General features: G+C 41.1%; 1 protein-coding gene across 14 annotated transcripts in view; it reads left to right on the forward strand.

The window, feature by feature from the left end:
* Nucleotides 1–25,501, forward strand: part of EHBP1 (EH domain binding protein 1) — a 208,428-nt gene that overhangs the window by 82,361 nt on the left and 100,566 nt on the right. For 10 of the 14 annotated variants that reach the window (XR_004749520.1, XM_035322052.1, XM_035322061.1 and 7 more), the window contains exons 8-11: nucleotides 2,562–2,666; nucleotides 3,369–3,491; nucleotides 12,100–12,352; nucleotides 18,306–18,492. Coding sequence is in view for 13 of the 14 variants with exons in the window: in XM_035322052.1 (XP_035177943.1) it covers nucleotides 2,562–2,666; nucleotides 3,369–3,491; nucleotides 12,100–12,352; nucleotides 18,306–18,492 (668 nt within the window). In the remaining variant the exon portion in view is untranslated. The remainder of the gene's footprint in view (nucleotides 1–2,561; nucleotides 2,667–3,368; nucleotides 3,492–12,099; nucleotides 12,353–18,305; nucleotides 18,493–25,501) is intronic. The other 4 variants (XM_035322054.1, XM_035322055.1, XM_035322060.1 and 1 more) reach the window with 2 other exon arrangements.

The following is a 25,501-nucleotide window of genomic DNA, read 5'->3' on the forward strand; positions in this document are numbered from 1 at the left end:
CCTGTTGCAGGAGTCTGAACCTCAGTGTATTTCAAGAGCAGGCTTCTGGAGAGCAGTATGCGTAACTCTTCCTTGCCATTTGCAAAACCATACATCTCATGCAAGTTTCAGATACATTTACTCTTTTTTTTTCAGTAGCACCAAGCTGCTTTAAAAAAAAAAAAAGCGATAGAGAAGGAAGAAAAAAAAAAGTGATTTATACACTGTACTTGTAGAACAAGCTAATATACGTTTGTAGATAATGAGATATATAAAAAAGATAATATAGGGCATAAATCTCCAACCTACCATTTCCACTCTCCAAAAAATGACATAAACCATTTAATATTATAATGAGAAACATTGTAGTGCATACGGGTGTTTAGGTTGGCAGATGAGACCAGGTGATTCAGACCACATCAAAGAATTCCCTCTTTTTAAAGCTCTGCATTTAATTTGTTATTTTCTGACAATAAAGACTGAATCGTAATTGTTTTATTTTTTTTTTTCACATGCTGGAATAATGAACTGTAAATCATGTCAGCATCTCACTCTGTTATAAACTAGTAATTTGTTTGTACTAGTGTTTTATAAGGTCAATTCTGTTTCATTTGAGTACAGCAAGGTATTTGCCTTTGTGTGTCTTGAGTCTTAAATATTCTCACAAGACAGTATTATATTGTTCAGACCTCTAAGGTGTATACACGATTTTGTAATGAGAAAACTAAGAGGTTTTGGGTGGTTTTGGGGTTATTTTTTAGGACAATAGTCTTGTTTGTTGGCGCTAAAAAGAAGGAAGTGAGGATGGTGAAATTAACTCTGTGTAGATAGATCTAATCTCATCCAAGTAGATTTTGACTGAAGATCAAGACTACCGAGGAGGTGCAGTGAGGACGAATTCTGCTGCGCTTTTGTCACTGTCAGGATTGATTACATCCCGCAGACACTGGCAGCATAGATCTGCATTGATTTGCAGATAGGCACAGTTTTGCAAAGTGATTTCAAATTGGAAAAGAAGTTTTGAACCATGTGACTGAAATACCTTCAGGTTCTAGACTCTGTTTTTGCCTCCAGCTTCTTTATGCTGTACGTGAAGGCAAGAAATGAGGAGTTGGCTCACCTGGGGAAGGTGTTGCCCTGTGAAAAAGTCCGAGTCGGCTCTGTCAGGAAGCTCTGGGTGGCTGTGGGCACCAGCATGAGCTGGTACAGTCATGATGCTGCTCAGTTTTCTCCACAGTCTGCTGTCTTGCTCCTTGTCATTTGTTCATAGAATGAAGATTACTATATGGGAGACAGCGACAAAAGTTTGCTTTCCTAAACAAATTTGTCTGAGGAAGAAGTCAAGTACAAAACAACAGCTGAAAGTGCTATGAAGTAATTTTGCGTATACCCAAGAGATTCGAGTTTAAAGGAAATCCAAGGATGTTTGGCTTGCAAATGCACGGTCAGGGCATCTGCACAGCTTCACTGGTGACACCAGAAGATGTCATCCGTTTACTTCATTGGAAAAACAAGAGGTGAAAAAAACTGTCAGAGGGTCAGTGGTACTCAAAGAGCAGGACCGTTTCTCCTGCCTGTTTGTGACCCAGAAGGCCGAGGCAGTCTGTCCCCTCTTCACAGGAACGGGTGCCCGAGGCCTTGCAGAGATGCCTCAGGCTCAGTCCCTTTTGCTGCAGCACCTGTATGCGTCAGGTGCAGTGGGTAGGAACTACTCGGGGGGATCAGAGGGGATTTTTTCCCTTTGGGTTCAGGAGTAAGATGTTGGTTTTTGTTTCTTTCTTTCCTTCCAGAATTAGGGAGGCTTCAACATTTTGATAAGAGCTGAACATTACAATCAGTACTTGTTAAAATGATTATTTCGTGGCATTCACAACTCTCCCCTATGGACAGAAGTTGAAATAGGATCTTACAAAGCAGTTGGGTGTTACTTGCCCAGCATTACATTAGAAAATGTAATCACTGTGTGTATTCAGTACACGTTCTCATAGCACAATAGTGACCAGTTTAGAACAATTACCTACGTTCAGCTTGTCACAGGTAGGGTTTTCATGGAGTCTGGTTGTAAATGATAAATAATCAGACTGTGTGTGTGTATAAATAAATCAGATTGTAATAGGCATACGCATGAATTAGTTTTCTCTAGCCTTAAGTACTTGATAGGGAGGTAAATTGTTCTGGGGCTCTTTTGTTTCAATTGACAATGGTTTAAAATTCAGGTTTTCTTCACAAGCAGGAAAACTCTTTTATATTTTGTACATCTATATTTTGAACTGAGGTGCATAATTATCCACGTAAAACTAATTACTGTTGCTGGCACCAGGAATCCAGCAAGGTTTTGTTTATGTCCATTAACCAGGTTTCTTGTTAAATTATCACTGAAGAGTTCTGCACGGTTGCTTTGCTATAGGTATATCGTTGTAAGGACTCGTTCTAAATGTATTCTCTTAATTAACACTAAATGTCTTCTCTTTTACCCTCTCTCCCTCCCTCTCTCCATCTTTTTCTGGTAACAGTGTCTGTGCCACTTCTGTTTCATTAAATGCCCTTACCTTACGTTTGTCTTGACTGGCTTCTATTTACAGAAATTGTAAACCAGTTGAATGCTCTGAGCAGCTTAGATGAAGATCAAGATGACTGCATAAAGCAAGCAAATATGCCTTCAGCTAAATCAGCCAGTTCCTCTGAAGGTCTATGAGCTTTCCTCCTTTCTTTCTGTTTCTTATTGTCTGTATTTACTGTGACCTATTACCTTTTGACTCCTGCTTGTATTCAGCTGTCAGTTTTATCTCTGTGCTTCCACCCAGCATGACTCTCAGTAATTTGTAGTGCATCCAACAGGTAACAACACGATAGAGAAAGAGACTATCTCCTCCACAGCTGCATTGTCATCTGATAATGAACAAGAAAAGAAAAAAAAATCACACACATACACAAAGAAAACAAAGGCCAGGCCTAAAACATAACTTGTGTTGTCAATATTACTTAACCTCTCTAAGTTGACAAAATCTCTGCTCTCTGATTTTACATGCATGTTACCTCCAAAAATTAAAATTTCCTTCTGGTAGTTAACATGTATGTGAACAGCCAGAAAGACATTGCAGCATTTAGCTGGTTAGATGTTCTATAATATTTATTTAATGAGATAATAGGAAGCTTTCTTGTTACTCATTCCTGTTAGATCATATTCTGATCAGCAAATAAAAGTTTCATTCATTTCACTTTTTTTTTTTCTTCTCCTTTGTTGTTGTATTACTAAAGTGCTTTTGCTTAGTCGTGCAGTTGGTGTCATTCCCTGGTACAGTGTTCAGAGGGACTGTTGATATGAACTTGAAATGTGCTTAATCAACAGTTTATATCTATATTGAAGCAATATTCCCACTTATTTCTAGAGCTTATCAATAAGCTTAATTTCCTGGATGAAGAGGAACAAGACCTGGCTAACTCTAGTACGAACCCTTTTGGTGATCCCGATGCAGCAGAATTAAATCCATTTGGAGACCCTGATGTAGAAGGTAATGGATTTGTTTTACATAATTCATCGCTAATTATAAATCCTTAATGAAACATTACATTTTCTTGTAGGGCTACATATGAAGAATGCTGTGTTGATAAACTACAATTACTGCATGAGGTACAGAGGATGCAATAGCAATAATCCAGTTGCCACTGGAAAATGGGTTTATACTTTGAGTCACACCCTTCTGTGTATTTGCTCTTGGGGGCTACAAGCTTAGAGTTGAACTGGAGTCTTTTAGATTTACCAGGTGTCTTACTACTGCTCACCTCATAGACTGCACACAGTTACATGAGCACAGCGTACTGTCTGGTGCCCCTGTTCCACATGGAACAGAATCTTCCCTGCAATCTTCACTGCATCACAGCTATTCTTGGTTTAGGTTAGCTCTAATCTTCTTTATTACAATTTAATTGTATCTCTTTCATTCTTCCCTTTTCACTTTTATGGCTTCCTTAGTTAAGCCTTCTGGCACTGCACCTTGCACCACGTGGTAGGTGTTAATCCCCTTTCCAGACCAACATGCCCATTCTTGTTTTGTTTGGGTGAGAAATATAACCCCTTTAAGTATTTAATCTGAGACTTCAGCCACGAAGCCAAAAAACAGCACCAGATTGGGGATCTCTGTTGTCCTCAACTCCACGTCCAGATGTGCAGATTTCCATCTGCTGCCATCAAAAAAAAACCAACACCGAAAGTCTTCTACTCATATTTTCCTGTTTGATGCTCCTAGAGTTGTCTCCCCATAGAAGATCCCAAGAAGTATCTTTGGCTAAACCCCGGGAGCCATTCTGGCATAATGGCAGTAGAAAAGAACCACACCAGGCAGCTAAGAGCCCAGGGTACAGCGATGTCCAATAAGGATGCACTTCTGAGCTATAATTTCTGCCTGTGGGTGCTCTTTCTCTGGACGAGCTGAGTGTTTACTTGCCACATGGCTTTTCTGCCTTCAGAGTCCACAGAGGCTAACGTGGGTGGTGATTTAAATCATGTAATACTTGGACTGTGGTGTAGTCCTCCAGTCTGTATTTCTCAAACAGGGGTATTGCACTATCCTCTGTATTTGGCCGCTGAACCCAATAAAGCCACTATCCCAGGATCCTTCTCCCCATTACAAAGTTGTCAGGTGTCAGGAGCTGCAGAAGTGAGTTGTTTGAGGTTTGTAGGTACCGATATATATATGGATTATGTTCTGGTGTCCAGATCTTTGGCTTCATTTCCCATCTGCACCTCAGCTGTGAATTCCCTTAGGATCAGAGGAGGAGGCAGAATAACCAAAACACTTATTCATTTAGTTGCCCATGCACAACTTTCTCTCAAAGACTCAGCCTATATTCCTTTCTTTCTTCTCTGCTCTAGAAAGAAGAGCTCCCTTCCTCCTGGAGAGAGCTGTCCAAGTCCTGTCCTACCTTACCTGCTGTCTTCCAAACCCAACTTTTTCTTCCCTTTCCAGAGAAAACCTACTGTCAGTGGCAGCCCTACTAACGATGAATTACAGGAACTAAGAATAAATTCCTTCTCATCTGATGGACATGGAGCTGGAAACTGGTTGTTTCTTAGTGTTGGAGTAACTTGATGCCTCATGTCACGTTCCCCAAAGACTCCCCATCTAAGTAGGTCACAGTTTTTCAGTCACTTGTGGTCCCTTTGATGACAACATGTAAATCTTTACTGCCATCTGAAAGCACAGTCATGGACGCTTCTTCATTCCTCTGGATCTGCTCTGTGTACTTGGCCAGGCTGTTGGGTCCTCAAAGAAGACCCAGCTACATGGCTGTGGGCAGCAGCGCTGAGCAGTTGGGTGTGTGTGTGCCAAATACTCCTCCCACATATTGTCGTCCTCATGCAGCAGTCAACTTACAATAATGTGACAGCGATTTTGATAAACAGGGTGTCACTGGATTCTTCCTACTGTGTCATAGGTGTTTTTTTATTTGGGAGGGATGGAGACACAGCCAGCTTCATGTGAGAGCAATGTGTCTTCCTGGAGCGCTGAGCCGTGTGGAAATCTGAGGCGTCACAGGCTGTCAGCTCAAAAGTGGGACACCTGGTGTGGCATTTTCAAATGTTTTGCTTTATGATTAGTGGCTCCCTGGGGCCTTTTAGCCACCTCAGACACCTCTGAGAAGTTCTGGCTCTTAACCATCCAGAGCTGCCTTGTCCCTATAATGGGCATTGATGGTTCTCATCCTTCTTGAGGTGTGCCTCTCCTCCAGGCCTCTTCATTCAACAGAAAGTTGATGGGGGAAAAAGTGCCAAGACAAATTAGTTATGGCAGTTCTGGTCTTCATCAACAGTGGAAATCTCTTAGGCCTGTCTATGGCTAATTGGCTCAGTATCTACGCATGGGGTGCACCTAGACGTTATGGATCTGAGGAGACTTCCTTTTGCTTTGGACTACATTTTGAAGTCAGAGTACTACAGTTGTTCTTACCCTGTCGCCCTACCACAGAGGATTGCCTTGTTTGTTTCCCACTTGGCCACAGGTATAGTCCATCTTAGTTTAGGACATTTCTTCTATGCTGAGACCTCAGTGGAAGTTTTGTTGCTGCTTCTGATGAAGTTCTTAGAGACTATGCCCACTTGTGTGTTGTTTGTTTTTTTTTTTTCCCTTCCTTCAGTGAATGTGACCTTTTTGGCCGCCTGGGAGCATGACAGAGGTTCAAGTGTACAAGGCAGATTTTCTCCTACAGGCTTAGAGTCATGTTACCTGTTTCACTTGCTTTGTGATCTGCTTAAATCAGGAGATTAACCTTTTATGTGTATAGGGATGAGGTATTTTTCGATCCACTCCATGTTACTCTGCTTTATCTTTACATCTGGACAAAGCAAAATCTTGAATTCAGATTTTCTGTGAAAGTTCAGAGGCTCTCCATAGAATTTGTAACTTAATTTCGCCAAGACGCGTGGAGCAGCCACCTGGAGCTTCCTTTCCCGAGTACTTTGCCTTTGGAGACTAGAAGGCACGCTGTACCATTTGGCAGAGCAGCCAAGGGATATTCCTATCGAGCCTGTAACCTGTGTGCTTGCTGAGAGTGCTTGCAGTCACCCAGGGTATGAATATGTATGCACTGACAGTCACTCAGAGAGCAAGGAGGATTACTTGCCAGTAGATGCTTGTTTCCTAGACAGATATTTCTTGTTCCTTTCCACAAACCGGCTACTTTCCCTCTACCTTTCTAATCCCATAATCATCTAACTCCGGGAATTCAGGGTGGAGTGCTCCCAGCATCCGTGTGCACACCGAGGGTGCTCTGCAGGGCAGAGGGTCGTCAGCAAGCCATCCCTGCCAGGTTTAAAAGTCCTTAGCGTAAAGGACATGTACAGAGGAGTGAGTATGCGTATGAAGAATTTGACTCAAAAAATCTTCAAAAATCTTTCAGTCCATCTTCTGGTTGACATCATGTCATGTTGACATGTCAACCAGAGACTTATTCTGTCAGTATCTAGTAGGTCAACTGGACATTAGAAATCTGGAAAATCAAAACCAGTCTGCTCCTGCAATACATCTCTGCAGCTTCGATGCTAGACAATAAGTACGCTGACGATCATATGAGGACTGCCTTTTGGGTTGTCTTTTAGTTTTGTTACAGCAGAACTCTATAATCACATAATTTTTGTGCAAAATATTTTACATGTGGGAGGCAATATAGCCAACAAATGCAAATAGGAAACCACGAAACACTGTCAGTGTTCCAGGCAATTGTTTTAATAAGGTGGGGAATGCTGTATTTGAAGTTGCATGTGACCAGGACAAGTTTCCTGCAACACACCCGGGAAGTGAGAGTAACTATTTTCTGCCACTACCTCCCTTTTTCATTTAAAACAGCGTTTCCTTTACCAATGTACTTCTTTATCTTGTGTGTAGACTTCTGAGCTCTCTGCAGCACTTGTTACACCGCAAATGAAAGTGGTTTTACTTTGCAGTTCTAAAACCCAGCAGCCTTACGGCATAGTCCTAAGGAGAGCAGTACAAGAACCAATATACGGGAGAAAAGATGACTCTTCTCTTTACATTTCTTAATGAAATGTAATGTGGTGCTGGTGCGGGCATTAATAATAAAAGTAAGAGAAAATCGTCTGTGGTTTACATGGATGCCAGTCATTATGCTTTCTAGAAGTACTGGGAAGTACCATTTTTATTCCGTGCTGTTCATTACGCCGCTCACATCACCGTCGTGTCTGTGTGCCTGCCAGTAGCGCAGTAAATGGCATAACTAAGTATCTTTCACATGTGGCTTGTTCTTTCATCCCTTGCCAAGGGGAAAGTTGTGTGTGTAATGTTTTGGTGGGGGGGTTTGTTTGGTTTAAAGGGATATGTCACAATATGTTTGCGTTACAAAAGGCAAGTGGGTTGAAGGGCAGGGTGATTTTTGGAGATCCTCTGGGAACTAGAAGGCTGATTGTGCAGATAGGTAGTGCCAGTCAGTGATTGCTATCACAGGCAGTCTTTCGTTGTGCAGTTAGGGCAAGTAATGTCTCCAGAATCTGGCACAAGAGCACGTGGTGCTTCTGCTGTAGTAATACTCTACCTGTTCTCTTGTCACTCCTACCCCTGTGGCTTTATTACTTAACCATGCAAAATTATTATGTATTTGACCCTTGGAGTGCCAAACTGCAAAAGTATTTTTTAAAAAAAAAACAGTGTAGAGAACTGCAATTAAAAAATGAGCTCAAGTAGTGACCTGGGTCCTGTATTTTCAGCTGTGATTCAGGGAGGCAGGAAAATAGGCCTTGCTGTTGGTGTAAAATCAGCCTGAAGAAGGAAATAGGCTGTTTTGAAGCTGTTGAATATTCAACCCTCCCAAAATGCAATAACCAACGTTGTTAGCTCCTGCAGAAAATACAAGTGTCTTTGTTACAGAGAAAGGTTACAGTGGCTGCAGCATGAAGAGCAGTGGTGGTGGGTCACTGTCCTGGAAGCTCTATTAGCTTTAGAGGAACTCGCAAAGTGATGACCAACACTTGACACAAAAGGTAGATACGAAGGGTTTCAGAGACCCCATGGAAGATATCTTGGCTGGGTTCAGGAGAGGGAATGCTTTCCCTGGATTTTTGGGGTCCACTCTTTGCTCTGCCTGCTCGTCATCATGCTGCACCTTGCAGCAGGAGCTTGGCTCCAAGGGGAGCATCACCGTGGCTGGTGGCAGAGCAGAATGGCGCAGATCCCAAAAGCTGTTCTCTGTTTCTGGCTGGCTAATGAGCCTTTGGACTCTGCTCCCCAGTGGAGGATGGGGACCCTCCCTTCTGCAGGGACAGCTGAGGAAGCAGAGAAAAAACAAATTGTGTCCTGGATGGCAGGAAGAGAGACAAGGAGGGACAAGCTCATTGGGTTCTAGTGAGCCCCTGCAAAATCCTGCCTGTAAAAGTCTTAAAAGTGATACGTTTAGAAGCTCCTTAGCTCCTTTACTTTTAGTTTGTGTGCAATTTTGTGAAATCTTTTAAGCCAAAGGTCCCTCAGTGCTGACCTGCAGTGCTCTGCGTGTAAGGCCAAACCTGTAGTTACTGCTCAGCCAACGAACGAGAGAAAGAAATTTGCCCTAGTTAAGGTTACAGCACTTGATCCATAGTGTTGAAATAGAAAGAATTGCAAAAACCATTTGCATTGCCCCTTAAAATGTGTCAGATTTAAATATTTAACTCATTGTTTCCAGGAGAAACAGAAAAGCGAATTGAAAATGAAGGCCTACCATGCAGTTGATAGAGATGGTTTCCCTGAATGTTTTTAACTTCAGGAAATGTTCCTGACATTCCTTCTGGTAAAAGGTCCCCCCATTTAAAACTGAAATGCACGCATCCTAGCACAGCTGTTTAGTTGTATGAATATTGCTTTGAATGCCATGTGTGAGTTATCAGAAAGGTCAAATGACTTGGTTCTAACAGCGGCTGTTTCTTTGCTTTGACAGTTAAGGGGTCTAGATAATTAGCTCAGCTGTAGGTACCCACCCTGGGTATCTCAGGGCAAGCAGAGCAAAACTTCTGCTTGTCATCCCCACCTGCACTGGATGCTAAAGTTAGCCAATATAGGATCTCTCTTCCCATTTTAGCTTGAACTAAATGAAAAATTGCATTAGAAATGTCGGCCTATGCTCTGATGTATTTCATCTATAATGCTGTCAAAGATTCATGCTTGGTATGGATCAGTATTTTTAAAAGTTTTCACCTTGACTGATGTCTTTTCCCTTAAGTTAAACTGTTGACCTTCAATATTATTTCTCCAAAACATCTCTCTCAGAAGTATGCAAACTTCTGAACAAACCACCACAGCATCAGCGAGGGTATGAGCTTAACACGTGTCCCCTGCTGCGCAGTGACTGCCCTTCCTCCCAGGGTAAAAGCCTAGTAGTTTACACCCTGGGTACGAATGGATAAACATGGTGTATTTACTCTGGGGTAGGAGTGAACGCATGCTATGGTTGGAATACTGCAAATATGTGCTGTGCTCTGTCCTGCAGTAGTTTGTCCGCATGCCCACCACAGCTGAGATGTTTGTGTGACGTTCAGGTGAGGCTTAGTCAGCTTCAGTGGAAACAGGACCTCTCTTGTTAGGTTTAACTAAAGCCGTTATTGCAGCCATGGTTTATTTATTTTACTCTAGCCACAAGGTTTTGGATTAATTAGTTCTTTTTTTTTTTATAATGGTTTTCACAATGTAAAGGTCGTTTGACTGTTAGGCATAATAATAAATTTCAGTGATTTCTTCTCCTCCCGTTTCGGTGCAGTGTCTGGTTTGCACTTCGGTCTCTTTTTGACTTCCGTTTTTGATGTGAGACGGTGTCAGCTGCATTCTGAAACTGAAGTTAAATGTCAGAACTCAGAGCATGTACAGAATTTAGGTGTGAGTGTACTGTATCTGTTGCTTCTTTAATGCTAAGTTAGACCAGGCTGGGGAGGGACTAAGAAACTGTAAACCTCACCTGGAGTTAAAGGAATTTTTTAATGTAATTTTCTGTGTAATCACCAAAGGGAAATCCCACAGGCACAAGCACTGTGCATAGTCATAAGTGTGTCTGCCAGTCAGAACCTGCAGTGCTGTCTGGCAAAGAACAATTTTATTTTGTTTCACCCAGCGGAGCTCACCCTCAGTCCCAGATGAGTGATTTGTCTCCCGAGTGTCCATATAGCATTTAAGTAAGATTTTCATTATTTTATTCCTTTATTCCAGCCAAACCCATTTGGTTCCTAAATTTCTGGCCGTGGAGAAAAAAGATCCATCACTTCAGAGACAGCCCCTCAGAATGAGCATAAAAGATAACATGTTAATACAGCCTTTGCCGTTCAAATGTGAAGAACCAAAAAGAAGAAAGGCACGAAAAATCTGAGGCTATTCCAAAGCCAAAATCTTTCCAGTAGATCTCAGTTGCTCCAAGAAGGAGTGGAGCCTTTCCTGCTGCAGGATTTGTGGCTCAAGCACATCCTTCATCCACGGCCTAGCAGCTGCAGCGCTGTTCCTGGCGCTACCCCTTGCCTCTGGTAGTTGATCAGTGAGCGATTTTGTCTTCCTAAGAGTTTGTTTAGTTACAAATACGCTTGGAACTCCATCTTTTATTACCTTTAGAGCCTTGCTGCAAAGAACATTTAACATTTTTCTTTTAAAACTAAAAGGTATTTTTCTTCGCTAGATCTGAAAAAGAAACACTTTCCATCAAGAAGAGTGTGGGAGTGGTTACTGGAAATTAGCTTTTAATAACCCTCCATTGAATTTCCTATTTGCATAGATTTTGAAAGCACATCATATCCAATATTGAACTCATCGTTTGATGCTTCAGGAGGAGTGAGATTAATGGTACCAAGTGTCATTGTGAGAAATGTTGTATTGCTGTATGGGGATTTGTATCCTTCAATATCCAGCAGCCCTTCACTTTTGTGTGATGTTCTTTCTGTGGTGTCTGTTACGCAAAGGCCTGCATGGAGCTCCAGGTTGCTAATAAGTTTTTGCTGTACAGCCCCAATAATAGATGAGTAATTTGATTATCCATCTCTTTAGGGTCAATTTAAATTCACTTTTACTGTGAGACTCTGTATTGTTAGCAGGAGCCGTTAGCAGTGAAAATATGTATGTTTTGAAATGTAATTACTGGTCATACCTAATAACCGATTTTAGTTCAGTCATTTTAAGAAATGAAAAGAGCACCTACTAGTTATCACCAGTTTTAATACACAATAAAAGTAATTTTATTATAAAAATATAGGGTATCTATTTTCTTTATTAAAAGCTCAACTAAATAATTAAGAACATTTTGTTAGGATACAAATTGGCTAACAGCTTGGGAAAATGTTTTAAAATCTGGTGTGATACCATTTATATGACAAATAAGAAAACTAATAACAAATTACATTGGAAGCACTTTAGTAAGTGAGAAAATGAAGCCTATTCAATATACTCCAGATGCAATAACCCTTTGGAAGACCCTGTTTCGGATTCAACAAGGTTGCATTGCAAATAAGTAAAGCATGAAAATTCATCAAAGGCTAGGACTTTATGTAGATAAAATTAGGAAGCAAACCTTTTCATAAGCCCTTGAAATGTACAGATCTGATAAAAATTGCATCTGTTTTTTTCTATGTTCAATCTGCTTAATGATTTTCTTGTTGTTGTTTGGTAGAACCGGATACTGAAATCGCTTCATCTTCAAAGCCAGAAGAAAGTTTCTATGCAGACAATTACAATCCCTTCAAGGATGAAGATGCCCCAGAGTACTTGAACCCATTTGATGAGCCAGATGCTGAGCCTGAAGCATTTGTAACTGCAAGAGATTCTTCTCCTCAACCCGCAAAAAGGAAAAACGTCAGACCAGTGGACATGAGCAAATACCTCTACGCAGATACCTCCAAAGCTGAAGAGGAAGAGCTTGATGAGTAAGTATGATTCTTCATCTTTCAGCGGCCTTGGGAGCATTAGTGGGATCCCTGGCTTAATCTTGAGGTGTATTGGGTTCAGTCATGGTGTTAATCACCTCCCCAGGACAGACTGATCTTCAGCTCGGCAGTAGGAAATACCATACCCCCAAGTCATATTGTTCGGCTGTACAACTGAACGTGATCAGTTAGGAAACGCTTCTTTGCCTCACTGATAGCAAGTTACTTGATAGGGAACAAGTCCGCATACCTTTTTGGCAATTCATGCCCTGCCAACTGTATATGAGCCAGAAATTGAGAAGCAACAGAGCTTGGTCCTTCCTGTCTTTTTTGCCATTATTTTCGCTACTTAAAATAATGATTTTTGTTAATGATAATGGAGAGTTTGTTTTATACTGGTGTGCAGTATGTGTAAAGGAAGGGCTCTGTGCTGTCTGCGTAGCACAGTTTGAAATTCTCATAAAACTAAATCTCAGTATCGGAAAGCTAACACCATATGTGCTTTGTTAGGCTTCTTTTATCATAACCACACACAACTTTTATAAACTCCCACTAATAGCCTTGTGTTATAGCATAGAAACCTAACAAGGAGTGAGTTTTTTGCAATAGCTGTGCAGCTTGGGAAGTTTGAAGGTGTGTGCTTACTCCTTGTTTGTGGTTATTAGTCACCAACCACACCACTCATGAGACAGTTTATGGTGATTACACATGAGCAATTTTACAGACAACAACTGTAATTAACGTTTAGTTTTACGGTACTTAGTAAGATTTATCACGGCATGACATTTGCATTACTTTAATATTAAATATTAAAACAGGTGTCCTGTTATCATCTTCATGTTTCTCTGTTTATAGCCACGTTCTAGGAAAGTGAAGAATTCCCGTGCACTCTAACAGAAATGTATAAAGGACCCTGCAGTGTCTTTTCCTTTTAAAGCTCTGTGGCTGTGGATATGTTGATGTTGTTGTTTTGTGGTAAAGAAGGGGGAAAAAAGGCATTGGGGAATGATTTCTCTGCCAGGCCTGTTCATTGGAGCACTGCCTGAACAAACAGCACTGGCTGCTGTATCTTCAGACCCCAGTGTGATCACACGGTTGACGTTCACAGCAGCCATCCCTGATCGTTCACTCATCACCAGAATCCACAGGGGAGAATAATAGATATACGTTTACATCTTTGACAACAGGTTTTTATGTCCAGATGCCCCGGTAGTGCCTCTTGCCACTTTCTTCCCAAGCTACAGGAGTCATTGAAAAAGACAGGGAGACTTTTTTTTTAATGTAATGGGTAAAGCATGGCAAGGAGAACCGTTGGATCTTTATATTGAAGCACTTCGGAGGAAAAACATGTAGTAATAGAACTCCAGTCTAGGAACATAAAACTTGTGATGCTAACTCACCTCTAAAAACATTATTTTGCCTCACCTTATATCATCAATTTTCATTTTTTTTTTTGTTAAGAAGTTCCTGCTAAGGATATGCATGGTATGATAAGCACTGAAGGAAAGATTTTCATAAGTAGTGTCAGTTTGTGTATGCTGTATCATAAGGGTTTATGTCCAGGTGCGTATTGTTTTGTATCTAATGTGAATACGGATGTTTTTATTATCTAAGTGGCTAATCTTCTTCCAAATCCTTCTAAAGTCTAGGCTTCAGTGTCAAGAAAATAAGGCATTACATGGAACATATTTCCTTTTATTGATTGGAAGTAAGTTAGCTTTCCAAACCCATCTGTTGGCCTCTGAAAACAACAGCTAGTACTACCGAGTTTATCTGCCATAAACTGTTGCTGGGTTCTTTATTTCTAGCATGTCTGCCTTTACTTGCCAGTTGTCTGAGCTAAGCAGTGCTAACTTTTTCAATCTCTCTTCATACAGAAGTCTCTCCATGTCTCTAATCATTTTCATCGCACGTCTCGGGACCCTCTTTTTTCTTCTGCTGTGTCTCTATTTTGAGATGTGTTGACTTGACCTCAGCAGTGTAACAAGACAAGGCTGAACAGCTGGGTCATATCACGGCATTAGAAAACTCTGCGTCTTATTTTCAACCTCTCTCCTAACAACATTCTTCTGATTTTTGTTGTTTTGGGTTGATTTTTAATTGTGTTTGGGTTGATTTTTAATTGTGTACCACTAGTCCACTGCTTTCCCTGGGAATGGCTTTGAACCTGATAGATGGAAGACATAAGAAATAGAAGTCTCCTGAAGGACACTTACTGTCACTCAGGAAAGTTTCGGTGGGGTTCACTTAGTGCACCACTTGGCATTCTCCTCTTCTGTTGTGTGGGAAATGTGATGCTGTGTCCTGGGAAAACACATGTCACTGAAAATCAGGACCCTTGTCCCACTCTGCTTTGGCAAATCTCTAATTGGGATTCTGGACTCAGAACTTGCACAAAGTGCCCTAAGACCTGAACTCTGCTTCCAGTTTTGTAACAAACTCCCGTTGTAATCTTGGACAAGGTACTTACCCTCGCTGCGCCTCTGTGGAGGATTTACCTTGGGTAATTGGCTTAATGCAAGCCTATTTCACTAATGGTTGTGAAGATAATGTAGCGTTTCACAACACGCGTAAGCAAAGCCTAGTCACAAGCATTGGTGTAATGAGGCATTGCGTGGTGCGGGTGGATGTAGACGGTCCACCACAAATGCATTCTGCTGTAAAACTGCTCGCAAAACATACTTCCTCTGGCTAAAGTCTCATGCCTAGCTAGAGATAAGGAACATGTTGTCCTTATCCCTAATATTCCCTATATTAGTTTGGGCATTTGAATGTTAGTGTAAAATTCTGCCTTTGCCTTACAGAATTGTATACGTTAAAATCAAAATGGTAGGTGGCTAACTGGTAATAAAGAACAGCTTGCCTTGCCAAGTTGAGTTTAATTATTTGAAAACAGCACAGATTGCAGCTAATTACAAGTACAACCCTTTCAACCTGAGAACTGATTCATAAGCAGCCTGACCTCTTAACCCTAGCACACTAACAGCTTTGTTTTTCCTCCTCAGTAAAACAGTGTTTTGTTTTTTTTTCATTTAACCAGTAATGCTGGTCAAAAACATTTTTAAATTGGTCAGAATAAAACTTGCTTTCAGATGTTAGTTGGCTCTGTGGCTTCTTACCTCGTTAATCGTTGCATGGCTCAGGACAACGCTGTCTGGTTGGAAAGACTATTGAGGTGCCACCTGTTGAAGATGGCTGTTACACAAGAAGCCACAAGCTACTCACTGCTGGTGGCTGCTTAGTGTCAGGTAGTTTGCTAGGTCCCATTTTTAATTTTGTGCTGGACAGTCTAGCATCTCTTTAGGGTAGGGGATCAATTCAATAGCGTCGCTAATGCAAAAAACACGTGAGCTAACTTCAGAGAGGAGTGCATTCATATTTTTCAGCTGAGGCTTTCTTCAGCCAGGCTTTTCCCTTGCCCAGATTCTCACAGAGCCATGTTGTTGGACCAAGCTCCCCTCCATCTACTGGACACCAGTGACTTCAACATTTATGCTGTCTTCTGGCAAGAACCATGGGATGTTGTCTGTGTCAAACCTGAGAAACAGTTTTGAACAATTTTTTGTAGGATCAATTAAAAGGTATAAAGAAAAAGGTGGGAAAACAGATTGTGAGTGTGTGTGTGTGTGTGTGTGCGTGTGTGGGCGCATGTTCAGACCATGCTATGACCAAGATGTGAGGGTTTAGCCTAGCTTTAAAGCAAGTTATTTTCTAGGGAACAAACCCAGTGACTTGTCTCTTGACAGCCCTTTCTTCTGACGGATGCAGTAGGGTGCGATTCTTCAGGATTACACATGCAGTACAGAGAATCCTGAAGCATAAACATTTAAAATATGCTTCTTTCCAACTCCTTTTTTCTTGCACCAAATTTGTTTTAACACCTTACAAAGACACCTTTCTCATTCCAAGTTGGGCTGCACAGGATAATTTCAGCACCACTGAACGTGCTGCATCTGGTGGCTGCTGAGAAGGCCCACTTACAGGGCTAAGGCAAACCTTGTGCTCTCCTGCCGAGTTCATTGTTCTTCAGCCTTTATCTCTTTTATCTTCATTTTCACCTCCCTTTGAACTTTCTGGTGTCTGAAGACAGCTGAGCTGGGTTGTCAGCTAAATTAGAGCTACTGACAGCTAGGTGCATTCCCTGCTCCAGCCTGAATACCCTCCTTTTTTCTGCTGCCTCCCCTGGAAAACACCCATCCGTTTTCATTTAACTTGTTATTTTGATGTTGCCTTTAGTTTTGATTGTGCCGGTGGCTTTGCGCTTGACGGGCAGCAAAGTGGGAACACCTGAAAGTTGCCTTCAGTCAGCAGAGGAGTTATTTTAGTGTTAGGCTTTCCTTTCACTTCGGTATCTGGATTCAGATCTCTTTTTCTCTAACAAGTGGCGGCAGATTCTCAGAAAGGTCTGGAGGTTTTCTGCCTGGTCTTCTCTTACGTGCTTCAATAAACCTCGCCTTTCAGAAGTAGCCTTCTTTTCTGCAGTGTGGATTATTGATTGCTTTCTTCTCAGTGGAAAGAGGACAGGGCTGAACTGCAGTAAGACAAACCTTAGTCAGTCTAAGAGACCGAAAGACGTATTTGCATGCTAAAAGCAGACCAAACTGGGAGAAATGTAGTGTTGTGTGGCAGGAAGCTGCGTGGCCAGTTGGTTTTTCATTTGGGCCCCAATGTTGCTGGTTTGGTTGCTAAAAAACAGCATATACTAGCTCATTTCTATTATCCCAAGAGGAGATCTGTAAATGGATCTAGCTAGGTAACTTTTATCTCATGCTGTATGCGTTATTGTTTGCATCTCAAACTGATTTCAAAGCACTGTTACTTGTTGTGGTTAATCACACTTTATATAACTGTATGCAGATAGCTCTTTGGGAATTGCAGTGACTTCGTTACGTGAACATCGTTTGCGATGCATGATAAATATATCTCACAGGGGAAGTATGGACTAGAAAGGAATGAATTAACATACCTGTTTTGTAATTAACAGTCCAGTTTGGGATTGCAAAACCTTAAAACCGAAGAGTATGAATAAGTTAGCTGTGTGAATAAGGTTCCTCTAAGTATCCTTAGCAGGGCACAAAATTGCTTTCTCTTTTAAGTGCATAGTAGAAGCCATTATTTGATGTGTTGCTGGTTGATATTGGATGTATCAAACTAGTAGATAGAAGCTGGAAATGCCATGGAAGTATTTACTTAGGGTGGAACAACTGCAGGGTTGGAATGTGAACACCACGGTTGAAAATAATTCTTTGGACTACATCTACTTTGGAAGAAGTTTACTGTTCCTTGAATGAGGTTTAGTTATTAAAGAATTAAATCACTTTCAAATAAGACAGATACTGGCTACTGGGACCCGTAGAGAGGAGTACAGAAGCCAGCTATTGTTTTTTTACACTATTCTTTTGCCCGAAAAGTACTCTTGAAATGATATGATGACTGTTTGCCGCACAATTTAAAAGATGTTCGCCATGGTGTGCCTGCTGAGGACAGAATGTTTGGACTTGGATGGTCTAGAGTGAGGCCTCTAAAGCCATGTTGCAGCACACATGTAAAAGTGACCTGATCCTTAAATCTGTTCTAATTAATAATCCTTAATTCTATTGATTGGAATATTCAACAGCCAGCAACTTCCCTCACGTTTATTGGTATTGATCTCATCTGTAAATCAGATGTTTGTTAGATAGCCAGGTGTATTTGAAGTTAGCTTTGTTGTTAATAAAACTTGTGTCATTTAGGAGAACTGACGTGGTTTATAGGAGTTATGAGCTAATGTGGTTTTAGCTGGTTTATCTCATTTGTCAATCATATGAAAAATAGCATTTAAAAGCATGTGAAACTAAAATGTTTTTTGTGTGGATAATAAAAAAAATAGTCATCCGCTTCTCTAAATAAGTCTTACTTTCACTCTGAATTCCAAGGAGATAGCAAAGAAATGTGTTTCCCTTCTTTTAATTAGATCAAATCCGTTTTATGAACCAAAATCAAGTCCTGCTTTAATTAAAGTTGCTCCACTGCAAGAACCAGAAAAGAAGATGAAAAGAAAAGCTCCTGAACCACCAAACCTCTTGCCAAAGACAGAGACAAGCATGAGTGAGAACATGGCAGCTATTCCTGCATCGAGGGAGCTTTCTTCTTCTCCTAAGGTAGGTTTTTTATACCAAAATTTTGTCTTTATTTTTAACAGTACCTTCATGTGGATTGTAGACATCCTATTTATTTCCGCGGGCCATCATAACAGCTTTGCTTGTACTTAATAAGGTGTTGGCTCATCTCTATTCACTTGCTGGTTCATAGGGAGAGAACAGCAGTAGGAGCTTGTATTTTTTCTTTAAGGATTTAATGACAACAGTAACAGCAACTGCAGTTTCAAAGAAAAGAGTCTTCTAGTAACAAACGGTACTGGACAGCTGGATATACCATTGAGAAGGAAGAAAATCATGTTGAACAATACTTTGTCTTGATCTATTGTAATGTCACTAAGCCTTGCCCCTGTTGAAGAGTCTTTCCTCACATTTCTGTCATAAATCTGGGTTTTAAGAGCTTAGTACTGGACACTGTTTGTGTTTGGATTTATGTACGTCCAATTCCATAGGTATGTGGAAGTAATTAAAAAATAAATGAAAGGACACAGTCTACTTTAGAATAGATTAACAGTTTATTAGGAATGTCCAGACTGAGCATACATACACACACTCACATTGCTGTGTTTCTCAACTAAAAATACGAATTAACTTCTGTTGAAGAGGGCTATGTGCAGCATAGGCTTACAACAGCTAACTCCTGTGTGGATTTTATTCCAGTGTTTCAACAATTAGTTCTGCTTGTGCTTTTTTTTTTTAATAAGCATGTAACAATATGTGTTAATGGAATCTTTTAAAACATGAATTTGGTACGTGCTGACCACTTGTTATTAAGGGTAGGAAGATGAGGACAGAAGGCTTCTCTTCCAGCACACCTCTCAATTTATGCATATTATCATCTGTTTTGCTTTGTATTGGAGCTGCCATACTTTAAGAATTGAATGAAACTACTTGTCATTCCTATCATTTCATTGCTTAATTAGTCAGCTACATTGCTGACATGTCCTTGTCCCCCCAGGCTCTGATCTTGCTGTCATTTTAGCACGCACTCAGGGTGAAGAGTATGAGACCAGAAATCTTATCTGTGTCTACTCACAGCAAAACAAAACAGCACGGTAAGGCCACAAGCATGATTCACAAGTTATTCTTAATATGCCAGACCACTACCAGGGCAATATTACATCCAAATATTGCAGCTACATAATGCACTGTGACGGGGTTTCATCCTGTTTGCTGGAGGTTGTGTAAAACAAATTTCCATGTTACTTGATTTCTGGTGGAGTCTGGCCCTCGGGTTGAAGCCAAGTGGCCAAAGTAAAGCATTCTGGTACTACCTGGCAGAGAAGAGACTTCTGCGGGGGAGATTTTATCATCTTTCTTGATGGAGGTTGTGCCCCCCAGTGCTCATTGTTTGAGAGGTTTTTTGTTTTTTTTTTTTACAGGTCTGCATCCAAGGAAATCTTTTTCTCATAGTTTTAGATTTTCTAAAAGCTGAAATTGATTAAGAAAAGACACAGGAGTGAACCTACCGAAAATACTGTGGCGTTATAAACGCAGCCGAGTAGTTTCTGCTGTTATGCAGAGTGTTAGTTTCCTAATATTTTGGTGCCTGCCTTCTTGCAGCGCACCTCTCTGCCACTGAAGCTGAGGCACAGCTGAGATCAGCGAAAGTCCAAGTACTGAAACTTAAGTATTCATTACGGCCATGGGGGAAGTTGAAGCTCTGCATTGACCTTCTGCAGTTTAGGAAAGCTTTAATTTATTTTTTAACAAATTTTGGATGATGTGAGACCGTTAGGGAAGATGCAGTGGGTTTGTTATGTGTGGGTTTGTTACGCTACAGCTAGGTTGGAAAGTTTTGCTTACTGTATATACTAAAGTACAGTATGATCACTTGCAATTCAGAAAGTTTTTTCTAAGTCATTTTTCTATGCTTAAATTGTTTTTTTTAAGATCTAGTAATCTTAGATCAAAAACACTTTACCTGGAATGCTGCTTGAAATTCAGAGTACTGCCACTGAAAAAGAAAAGAAAATGAAATGATTTCCTCACACCAGTACAAAATAGTACCCAGGTAGGACTTGGACTGTTGGCACATAATTTATTGCTCAATAAGAGTGTTGGTGTTTAGCAGCCCTGACAAAACTCCCATCCAAGGGTATAGGCACTATACAAACATGAACTTGGCATGTGCCCTTATGTAGGCGGAATAGTCCCATGGGGGTGAGCATAGGTGGAGGGAGGTTAAGTAGCTGAACTTAGTGATTTATCCAAGTTATTCGGGCACAGAAAGCCTCTACTACAACTGTGACCAGAACCCAAGCATTCCGCCACGGTCAGTTCCCCGTCTTGGTTGTCTTCATGGGAAATGGTTGCAGGGCAGAAATGCTAGTCTTTAGACAACGTGAACACAGCATTAATGCTAGAACTTTAGAGTTTTAAAAATGAAACTCCTTAAAATGCCTCTGCAAATCTTCGGTAGAGTATTTGGAACTCCTTTTTTCCTTCACACGCTAATGGTGTTCATAACATTTGCTGAACACAAAAACACAAATGCTGTTACTAACATCTATATATCAGCAAGATTATTAGGTGCAAATTACTCTTGAAAGATTATTTGACACATGACAGATTCCTACTCAAGATAGGGGTTCCAAATACTTGAAGTTATGTTACCCTCTTAAAAAAAAGAAAAAAGGCAATTAGATTTTGAAAACAGTAGTAAAGTTCCTACGGATTTAAATACCTAGGATTTAAAAGTTCCTAGAACTTAAACGTAGGGCAAGAAAGGGTGCTATTTTCCAAAGCATACACCCAAAAATCAAATCCCTAGGGTATGGCTGGACACCAAAATCGCTTCGTTCAGTATTCAGCTACAATGAGCCTTCTAGCATTGGCACCCGGGATGTAAGAAAACTTCCACAGAAGTGCAGTTGTGTTTGCTGTTGAAACATCATAGCCCGAATCCAACACTTTACCATTACTCAAGTAGTGGTGGAAGGTGTTTCTTGCCTGAGGGGTATCTTACTTCCCACACATGATTTTTTGTGTGTGCGCGCATGTTTTTTTAATATATAGCAGCAGTGTCTGTGGTAATGAAAGAGAAAAATAAAACAATGAATTTTTAGCAGTCAGCAGTCTTGGACATGTCTCATTTGAGAACAGGCTTAAGCTAATGCATCTATGTGAATTGCAAAAGGCTTTCTTCTGTAGTACTCGTATGATCTTTTAACAGCTGGATGCTATTTCTAGATTTTCCTGGAATCACATACACAGTTAATTACCCCTATTACTCCTGACACCATGGAAATCAAACTCCTTTGAGTTCCTTTGTTCAGAGATTTATGTTGTACAAGATAATTATGTGTAAAAGCTTTGTATGAAACTAGGGAGAAAATTCCAGAAAATGTGTTCTGATCTGGTGGTACGGAGCATCGTGCTGGGTATTCCCAAGGTGAGGAGGGTGCTCCAGTGTGGAGTTGTGAACTGGTTAACCTTCAGGAACTGAACAGTCAGCGCATCTGGAATCTGAAACACCAGTAAATAGGCATTAATTTTAATAGCCTTGAAAATGCTGGAACTAGAGTTTGAAGCAAAGACTGTATCTCACTGTAAGACTGACATAAAAACTTACTGCCTAGACAATTATAGGTGATCGTTGGTCAGAAGGACAAGTCATGAAACTAAATATGAGCAGTATTTAGCCTTTTTTTTTTTTTTTTTTTTTTTTTTTTTTTCGAAATGATTGTTCTCAGGCTTATAGCCTACCTGTGCCTGAAGCTATGGATGCTGTCTGGTAATTCCTGCAACACGGACCTGAGCCCTGTTCTGTCTGAAATGCAGGTCTAAAATAACAATGCTAATGATAGTAATAACCATAACAGTGTCTCCCCCTCCTCCAGGGCTTGCCTTTGGCCTCTTTCCTCCCCAGAGACATTGCCTCACTTGGTGTCCACTTACCATCCCTTAATAAAATTCATATGTGAGAAAAGGATGCAAATGAGGCTGCTCCTGCCTGCCCCAAGCTGATGGTTTTGGTCTACATGAGGTTGGCAAAGGTGAGGAATGCTGGTGATTGAAGAGTTTTGCCCCTTTCATATTAATTTCCTTTAAGGGGCAACTCTACTTCTTTAGCTGCTGTAAGATCAGCCTGCGCTGGCTGTCGTCTCTTTGGTCATTGGCAGCATACCTCTCTCTGCACGTTGTTCACCTGACCTTTTTCAAATGTTTGCCTTGCACTGTTTGCCTGGGCAGTCGGAGAACTGGAGTAGCAAGCCCTCAGTAACTCCTTCCTTCCCTTTGAGCAGGCCCTTCTCATCGCCCAGCGGTCCCGTACCAGGGAGGGAAGGGGTAAGGCAGGGCCTAGCTCTCCACAAAGGTCCAGCCAGCTCTCGGCCCAGTTGTGCTAGCTCAGCATTTGCCATATGTGGGTTGGGAGGAAGTTTTGCTTCAATATATTATTACTTGTATTTCCTGAAGAAATAGCTTAATTCTCTCCCGTCTCCCTTCCACGTCTCATCTAAAATAATCTGAGTCATCGGGGAGTTTAAAAATGCAAAGTCTGAAAGTCTAGAATTAGCCCACAGTTAATTATCTTAAATGGCTTGAAGACTACAGTGTGCCAGCTATATTTAGATGAGTCTGACAAATGCACTGTGAAACTGTAATTAAGTTTCTTAGTCATCAGTCTGCTCCAGTGCTGTCAAGCCAAACTGAATTGGGCTTGTTGGGCTTGTTAGCGCCGTACCGATGTCACTGCTCTCCACACGGTTTGGATAACAAGGTTCTGCCTTTTGCAAGGGTGATGGAGACTGAATTTGTTCTTCTTGCTGTTGATTTTGGGGAAAAAAAGTTGAACTTCTTTCAGGCTCAAAAGCTAGTGTCTGTGCCAGTGGTTCCCCTTCATCAAACCAAGGCATAGCGTGCATACCAGTGCCTGTCATGGCCCTAGCAGATTAAAAAATTCAGACTTCAACTGGTTGAACTGTGGTCTCATCTCTTATTGTACCCGGGTTATGCTGAGCTTACTGGAGGTGAGATCCAGGCATCAGCTCAAGAGTTACAATTGGGTCTGTAGGATACACCACGTGTCTCAAAGCCATGCGTTTTGATCCTTTTATCAGAATAAGGGGGCAGGAACGCGACCATGTTTATGTGGGAGGTTTTACTAATTATTTACTAGATAATCGCCCTCAACCATGGAGTTACTTTTACATGTTGAAGAACATTAGCTCCTGCAGTAGGTCGGCATTGCTTTTTCAACAGCTAGCACATGCCCTTCCCTTCAGGAAACCATTCCCAGGAAGGTTTTTCTTATTACATGGTGGTTTGGTTGTGCCAGGCTGCAGCCAAGGTTCAGACCCCGTTGATGGCCATGAATCCCAAGTCCTTGGGTTTTGGATACTGCGGTTGTCACGAAACTACTGAAAAGCAACAGTTACGTTAGCTGTGGGGAATCCAGCTTGTTCTGATGTCCTGTCTGCAGGGTTTGGAAACCTATGTTCATCAGTCCTAGGTACAAACTTGGCAGAGCAGGTGTGTGGACTCGTTGGTAGCACCAGCCCTGGTTGCTCTCAGAGATCTCCATCTCACAGCCCCCTCTCAGGCTACCCAGAATATATCTCAGTAAATAAAACTCCTCTACTCCAGTCTTTGTGATAAGCATTTCTCTGACAATAAATGGTAATGTGAACAGACGTGGGATGTGTATCAGACCACAGGATGCTTTTTGAACTTGTTCTGGGGTGATATAGCTGGTTTTTGAGTTACACTTAGCACTTGGTAAAAGTATCTAACTGCAAGACAGGGTAATAAATAGGTCTGGCTGTCCTATTAATGCAGACACCATATTGACCTTTATGAAAGTCACAGTGTTGCTGATAGTCATGATAGGCAATGATTTTGGTGCCTGTAGACAAGAGCTTGTTGATGACCTTTTACATTGGCAAGAAAGAAGAATACACATTCACATCGTAGTCCAAAGCCAATAATAACATTTCTGGTTGTCACCATCATTGTTTAAACTCCTTTATTCTTGTTTAAACCAAAATGTGTGTTTTGTATGGCCAGTGGTAGCCAGTTCTCTTGTGCCAGCCGAGCTAGCTGGTTTAAGCTCTAATGAAACATGTTTGTAGGAAATGTGGTGTGCTGTAATCCAAAGTACAGAATCCTTTTTCTGCATCGCATATAGTAACCCATCTCCATCCAGTATCCTTTGTAATCCATTGTCTACCCAGGCATCTTTTATTCGCAAAGCTTTCTGTCTGATAGGCAGGTTATCCTTCAAACTGTCAGGGGGAGGAGCAGGTGAGAATTACTTCCTTAGGAGAGAAGAGGAGTTCCCAGGTACTTTTCAGGGGAACAAGGAGAAACCAGTAGTTCAAGGCAGAATAAATGCTTACATAAAAATTAAACAGAAGACTTTTCAGTTGTTTAGTGGAAGGGGAGTGAAATAGCACTGGATGTAGTACCACGTGGTACTCTCCAAGCTCTCAGAGATGCTTGCTGTTCCTGGTTGTTCACTTCTTATATTTACCTCAACACTATCAACCTTATGTGACTGAACAGTAGGAAGAGCTCATCTCAAGACACAGATACAGTGATGCTGCCAGGCAGAGAAATTACATTAAATTGCAAGTGGTAGATTAAGGAAGTATCTTATTGTTCTCTGTATCAAAAGTATCTCCGTTACGCGTTCACATCAGCACTCCCCGACCTTCTGTAACACCTTCTTTAATGAGTTTGCTCCTTTCCAGCTTCACATTAGCTGCAAAGGAATCATGCAGCAGATTTGCATGAGATCTTTGTTACTTCCTCTGCAGGTAGTTCATCAAGCCCAGGGAGGACTCAGGAGGTAGTGGGCAGAATTTTGAGAATTTTGAGATATCTGCTGTTAGGAAGTTGTGCAAAAAAAGGCACTCAGAGAAAATCTGTCTTTGGTTACAGCCCTAAGACAATTTATCTTTTAATAGGAAAAAAGCCTCACAGGTAAAGTGAACAGAGAGACAGTGAGATAATCGTGTTGAAGCACAGACAATTCGTTAAACTTGCAGGGTCTCAAGTGTTACTAAAA

Source organism: Oxyura jamaicensis, chromosome 3, assembly GCF_011077185.1.
Source record: "Oxyura jamaicensis isolate SHBP4307 breed ruddy duck chromosome 3, BPBGC_Ojam_1.0, whole genome shotgun sequence".
NCBI lineage: Eukaryota > Metazoa > Chordata > Aves > Anseriformes > Anatidae > Oxyura > Oxyura jamaicensis.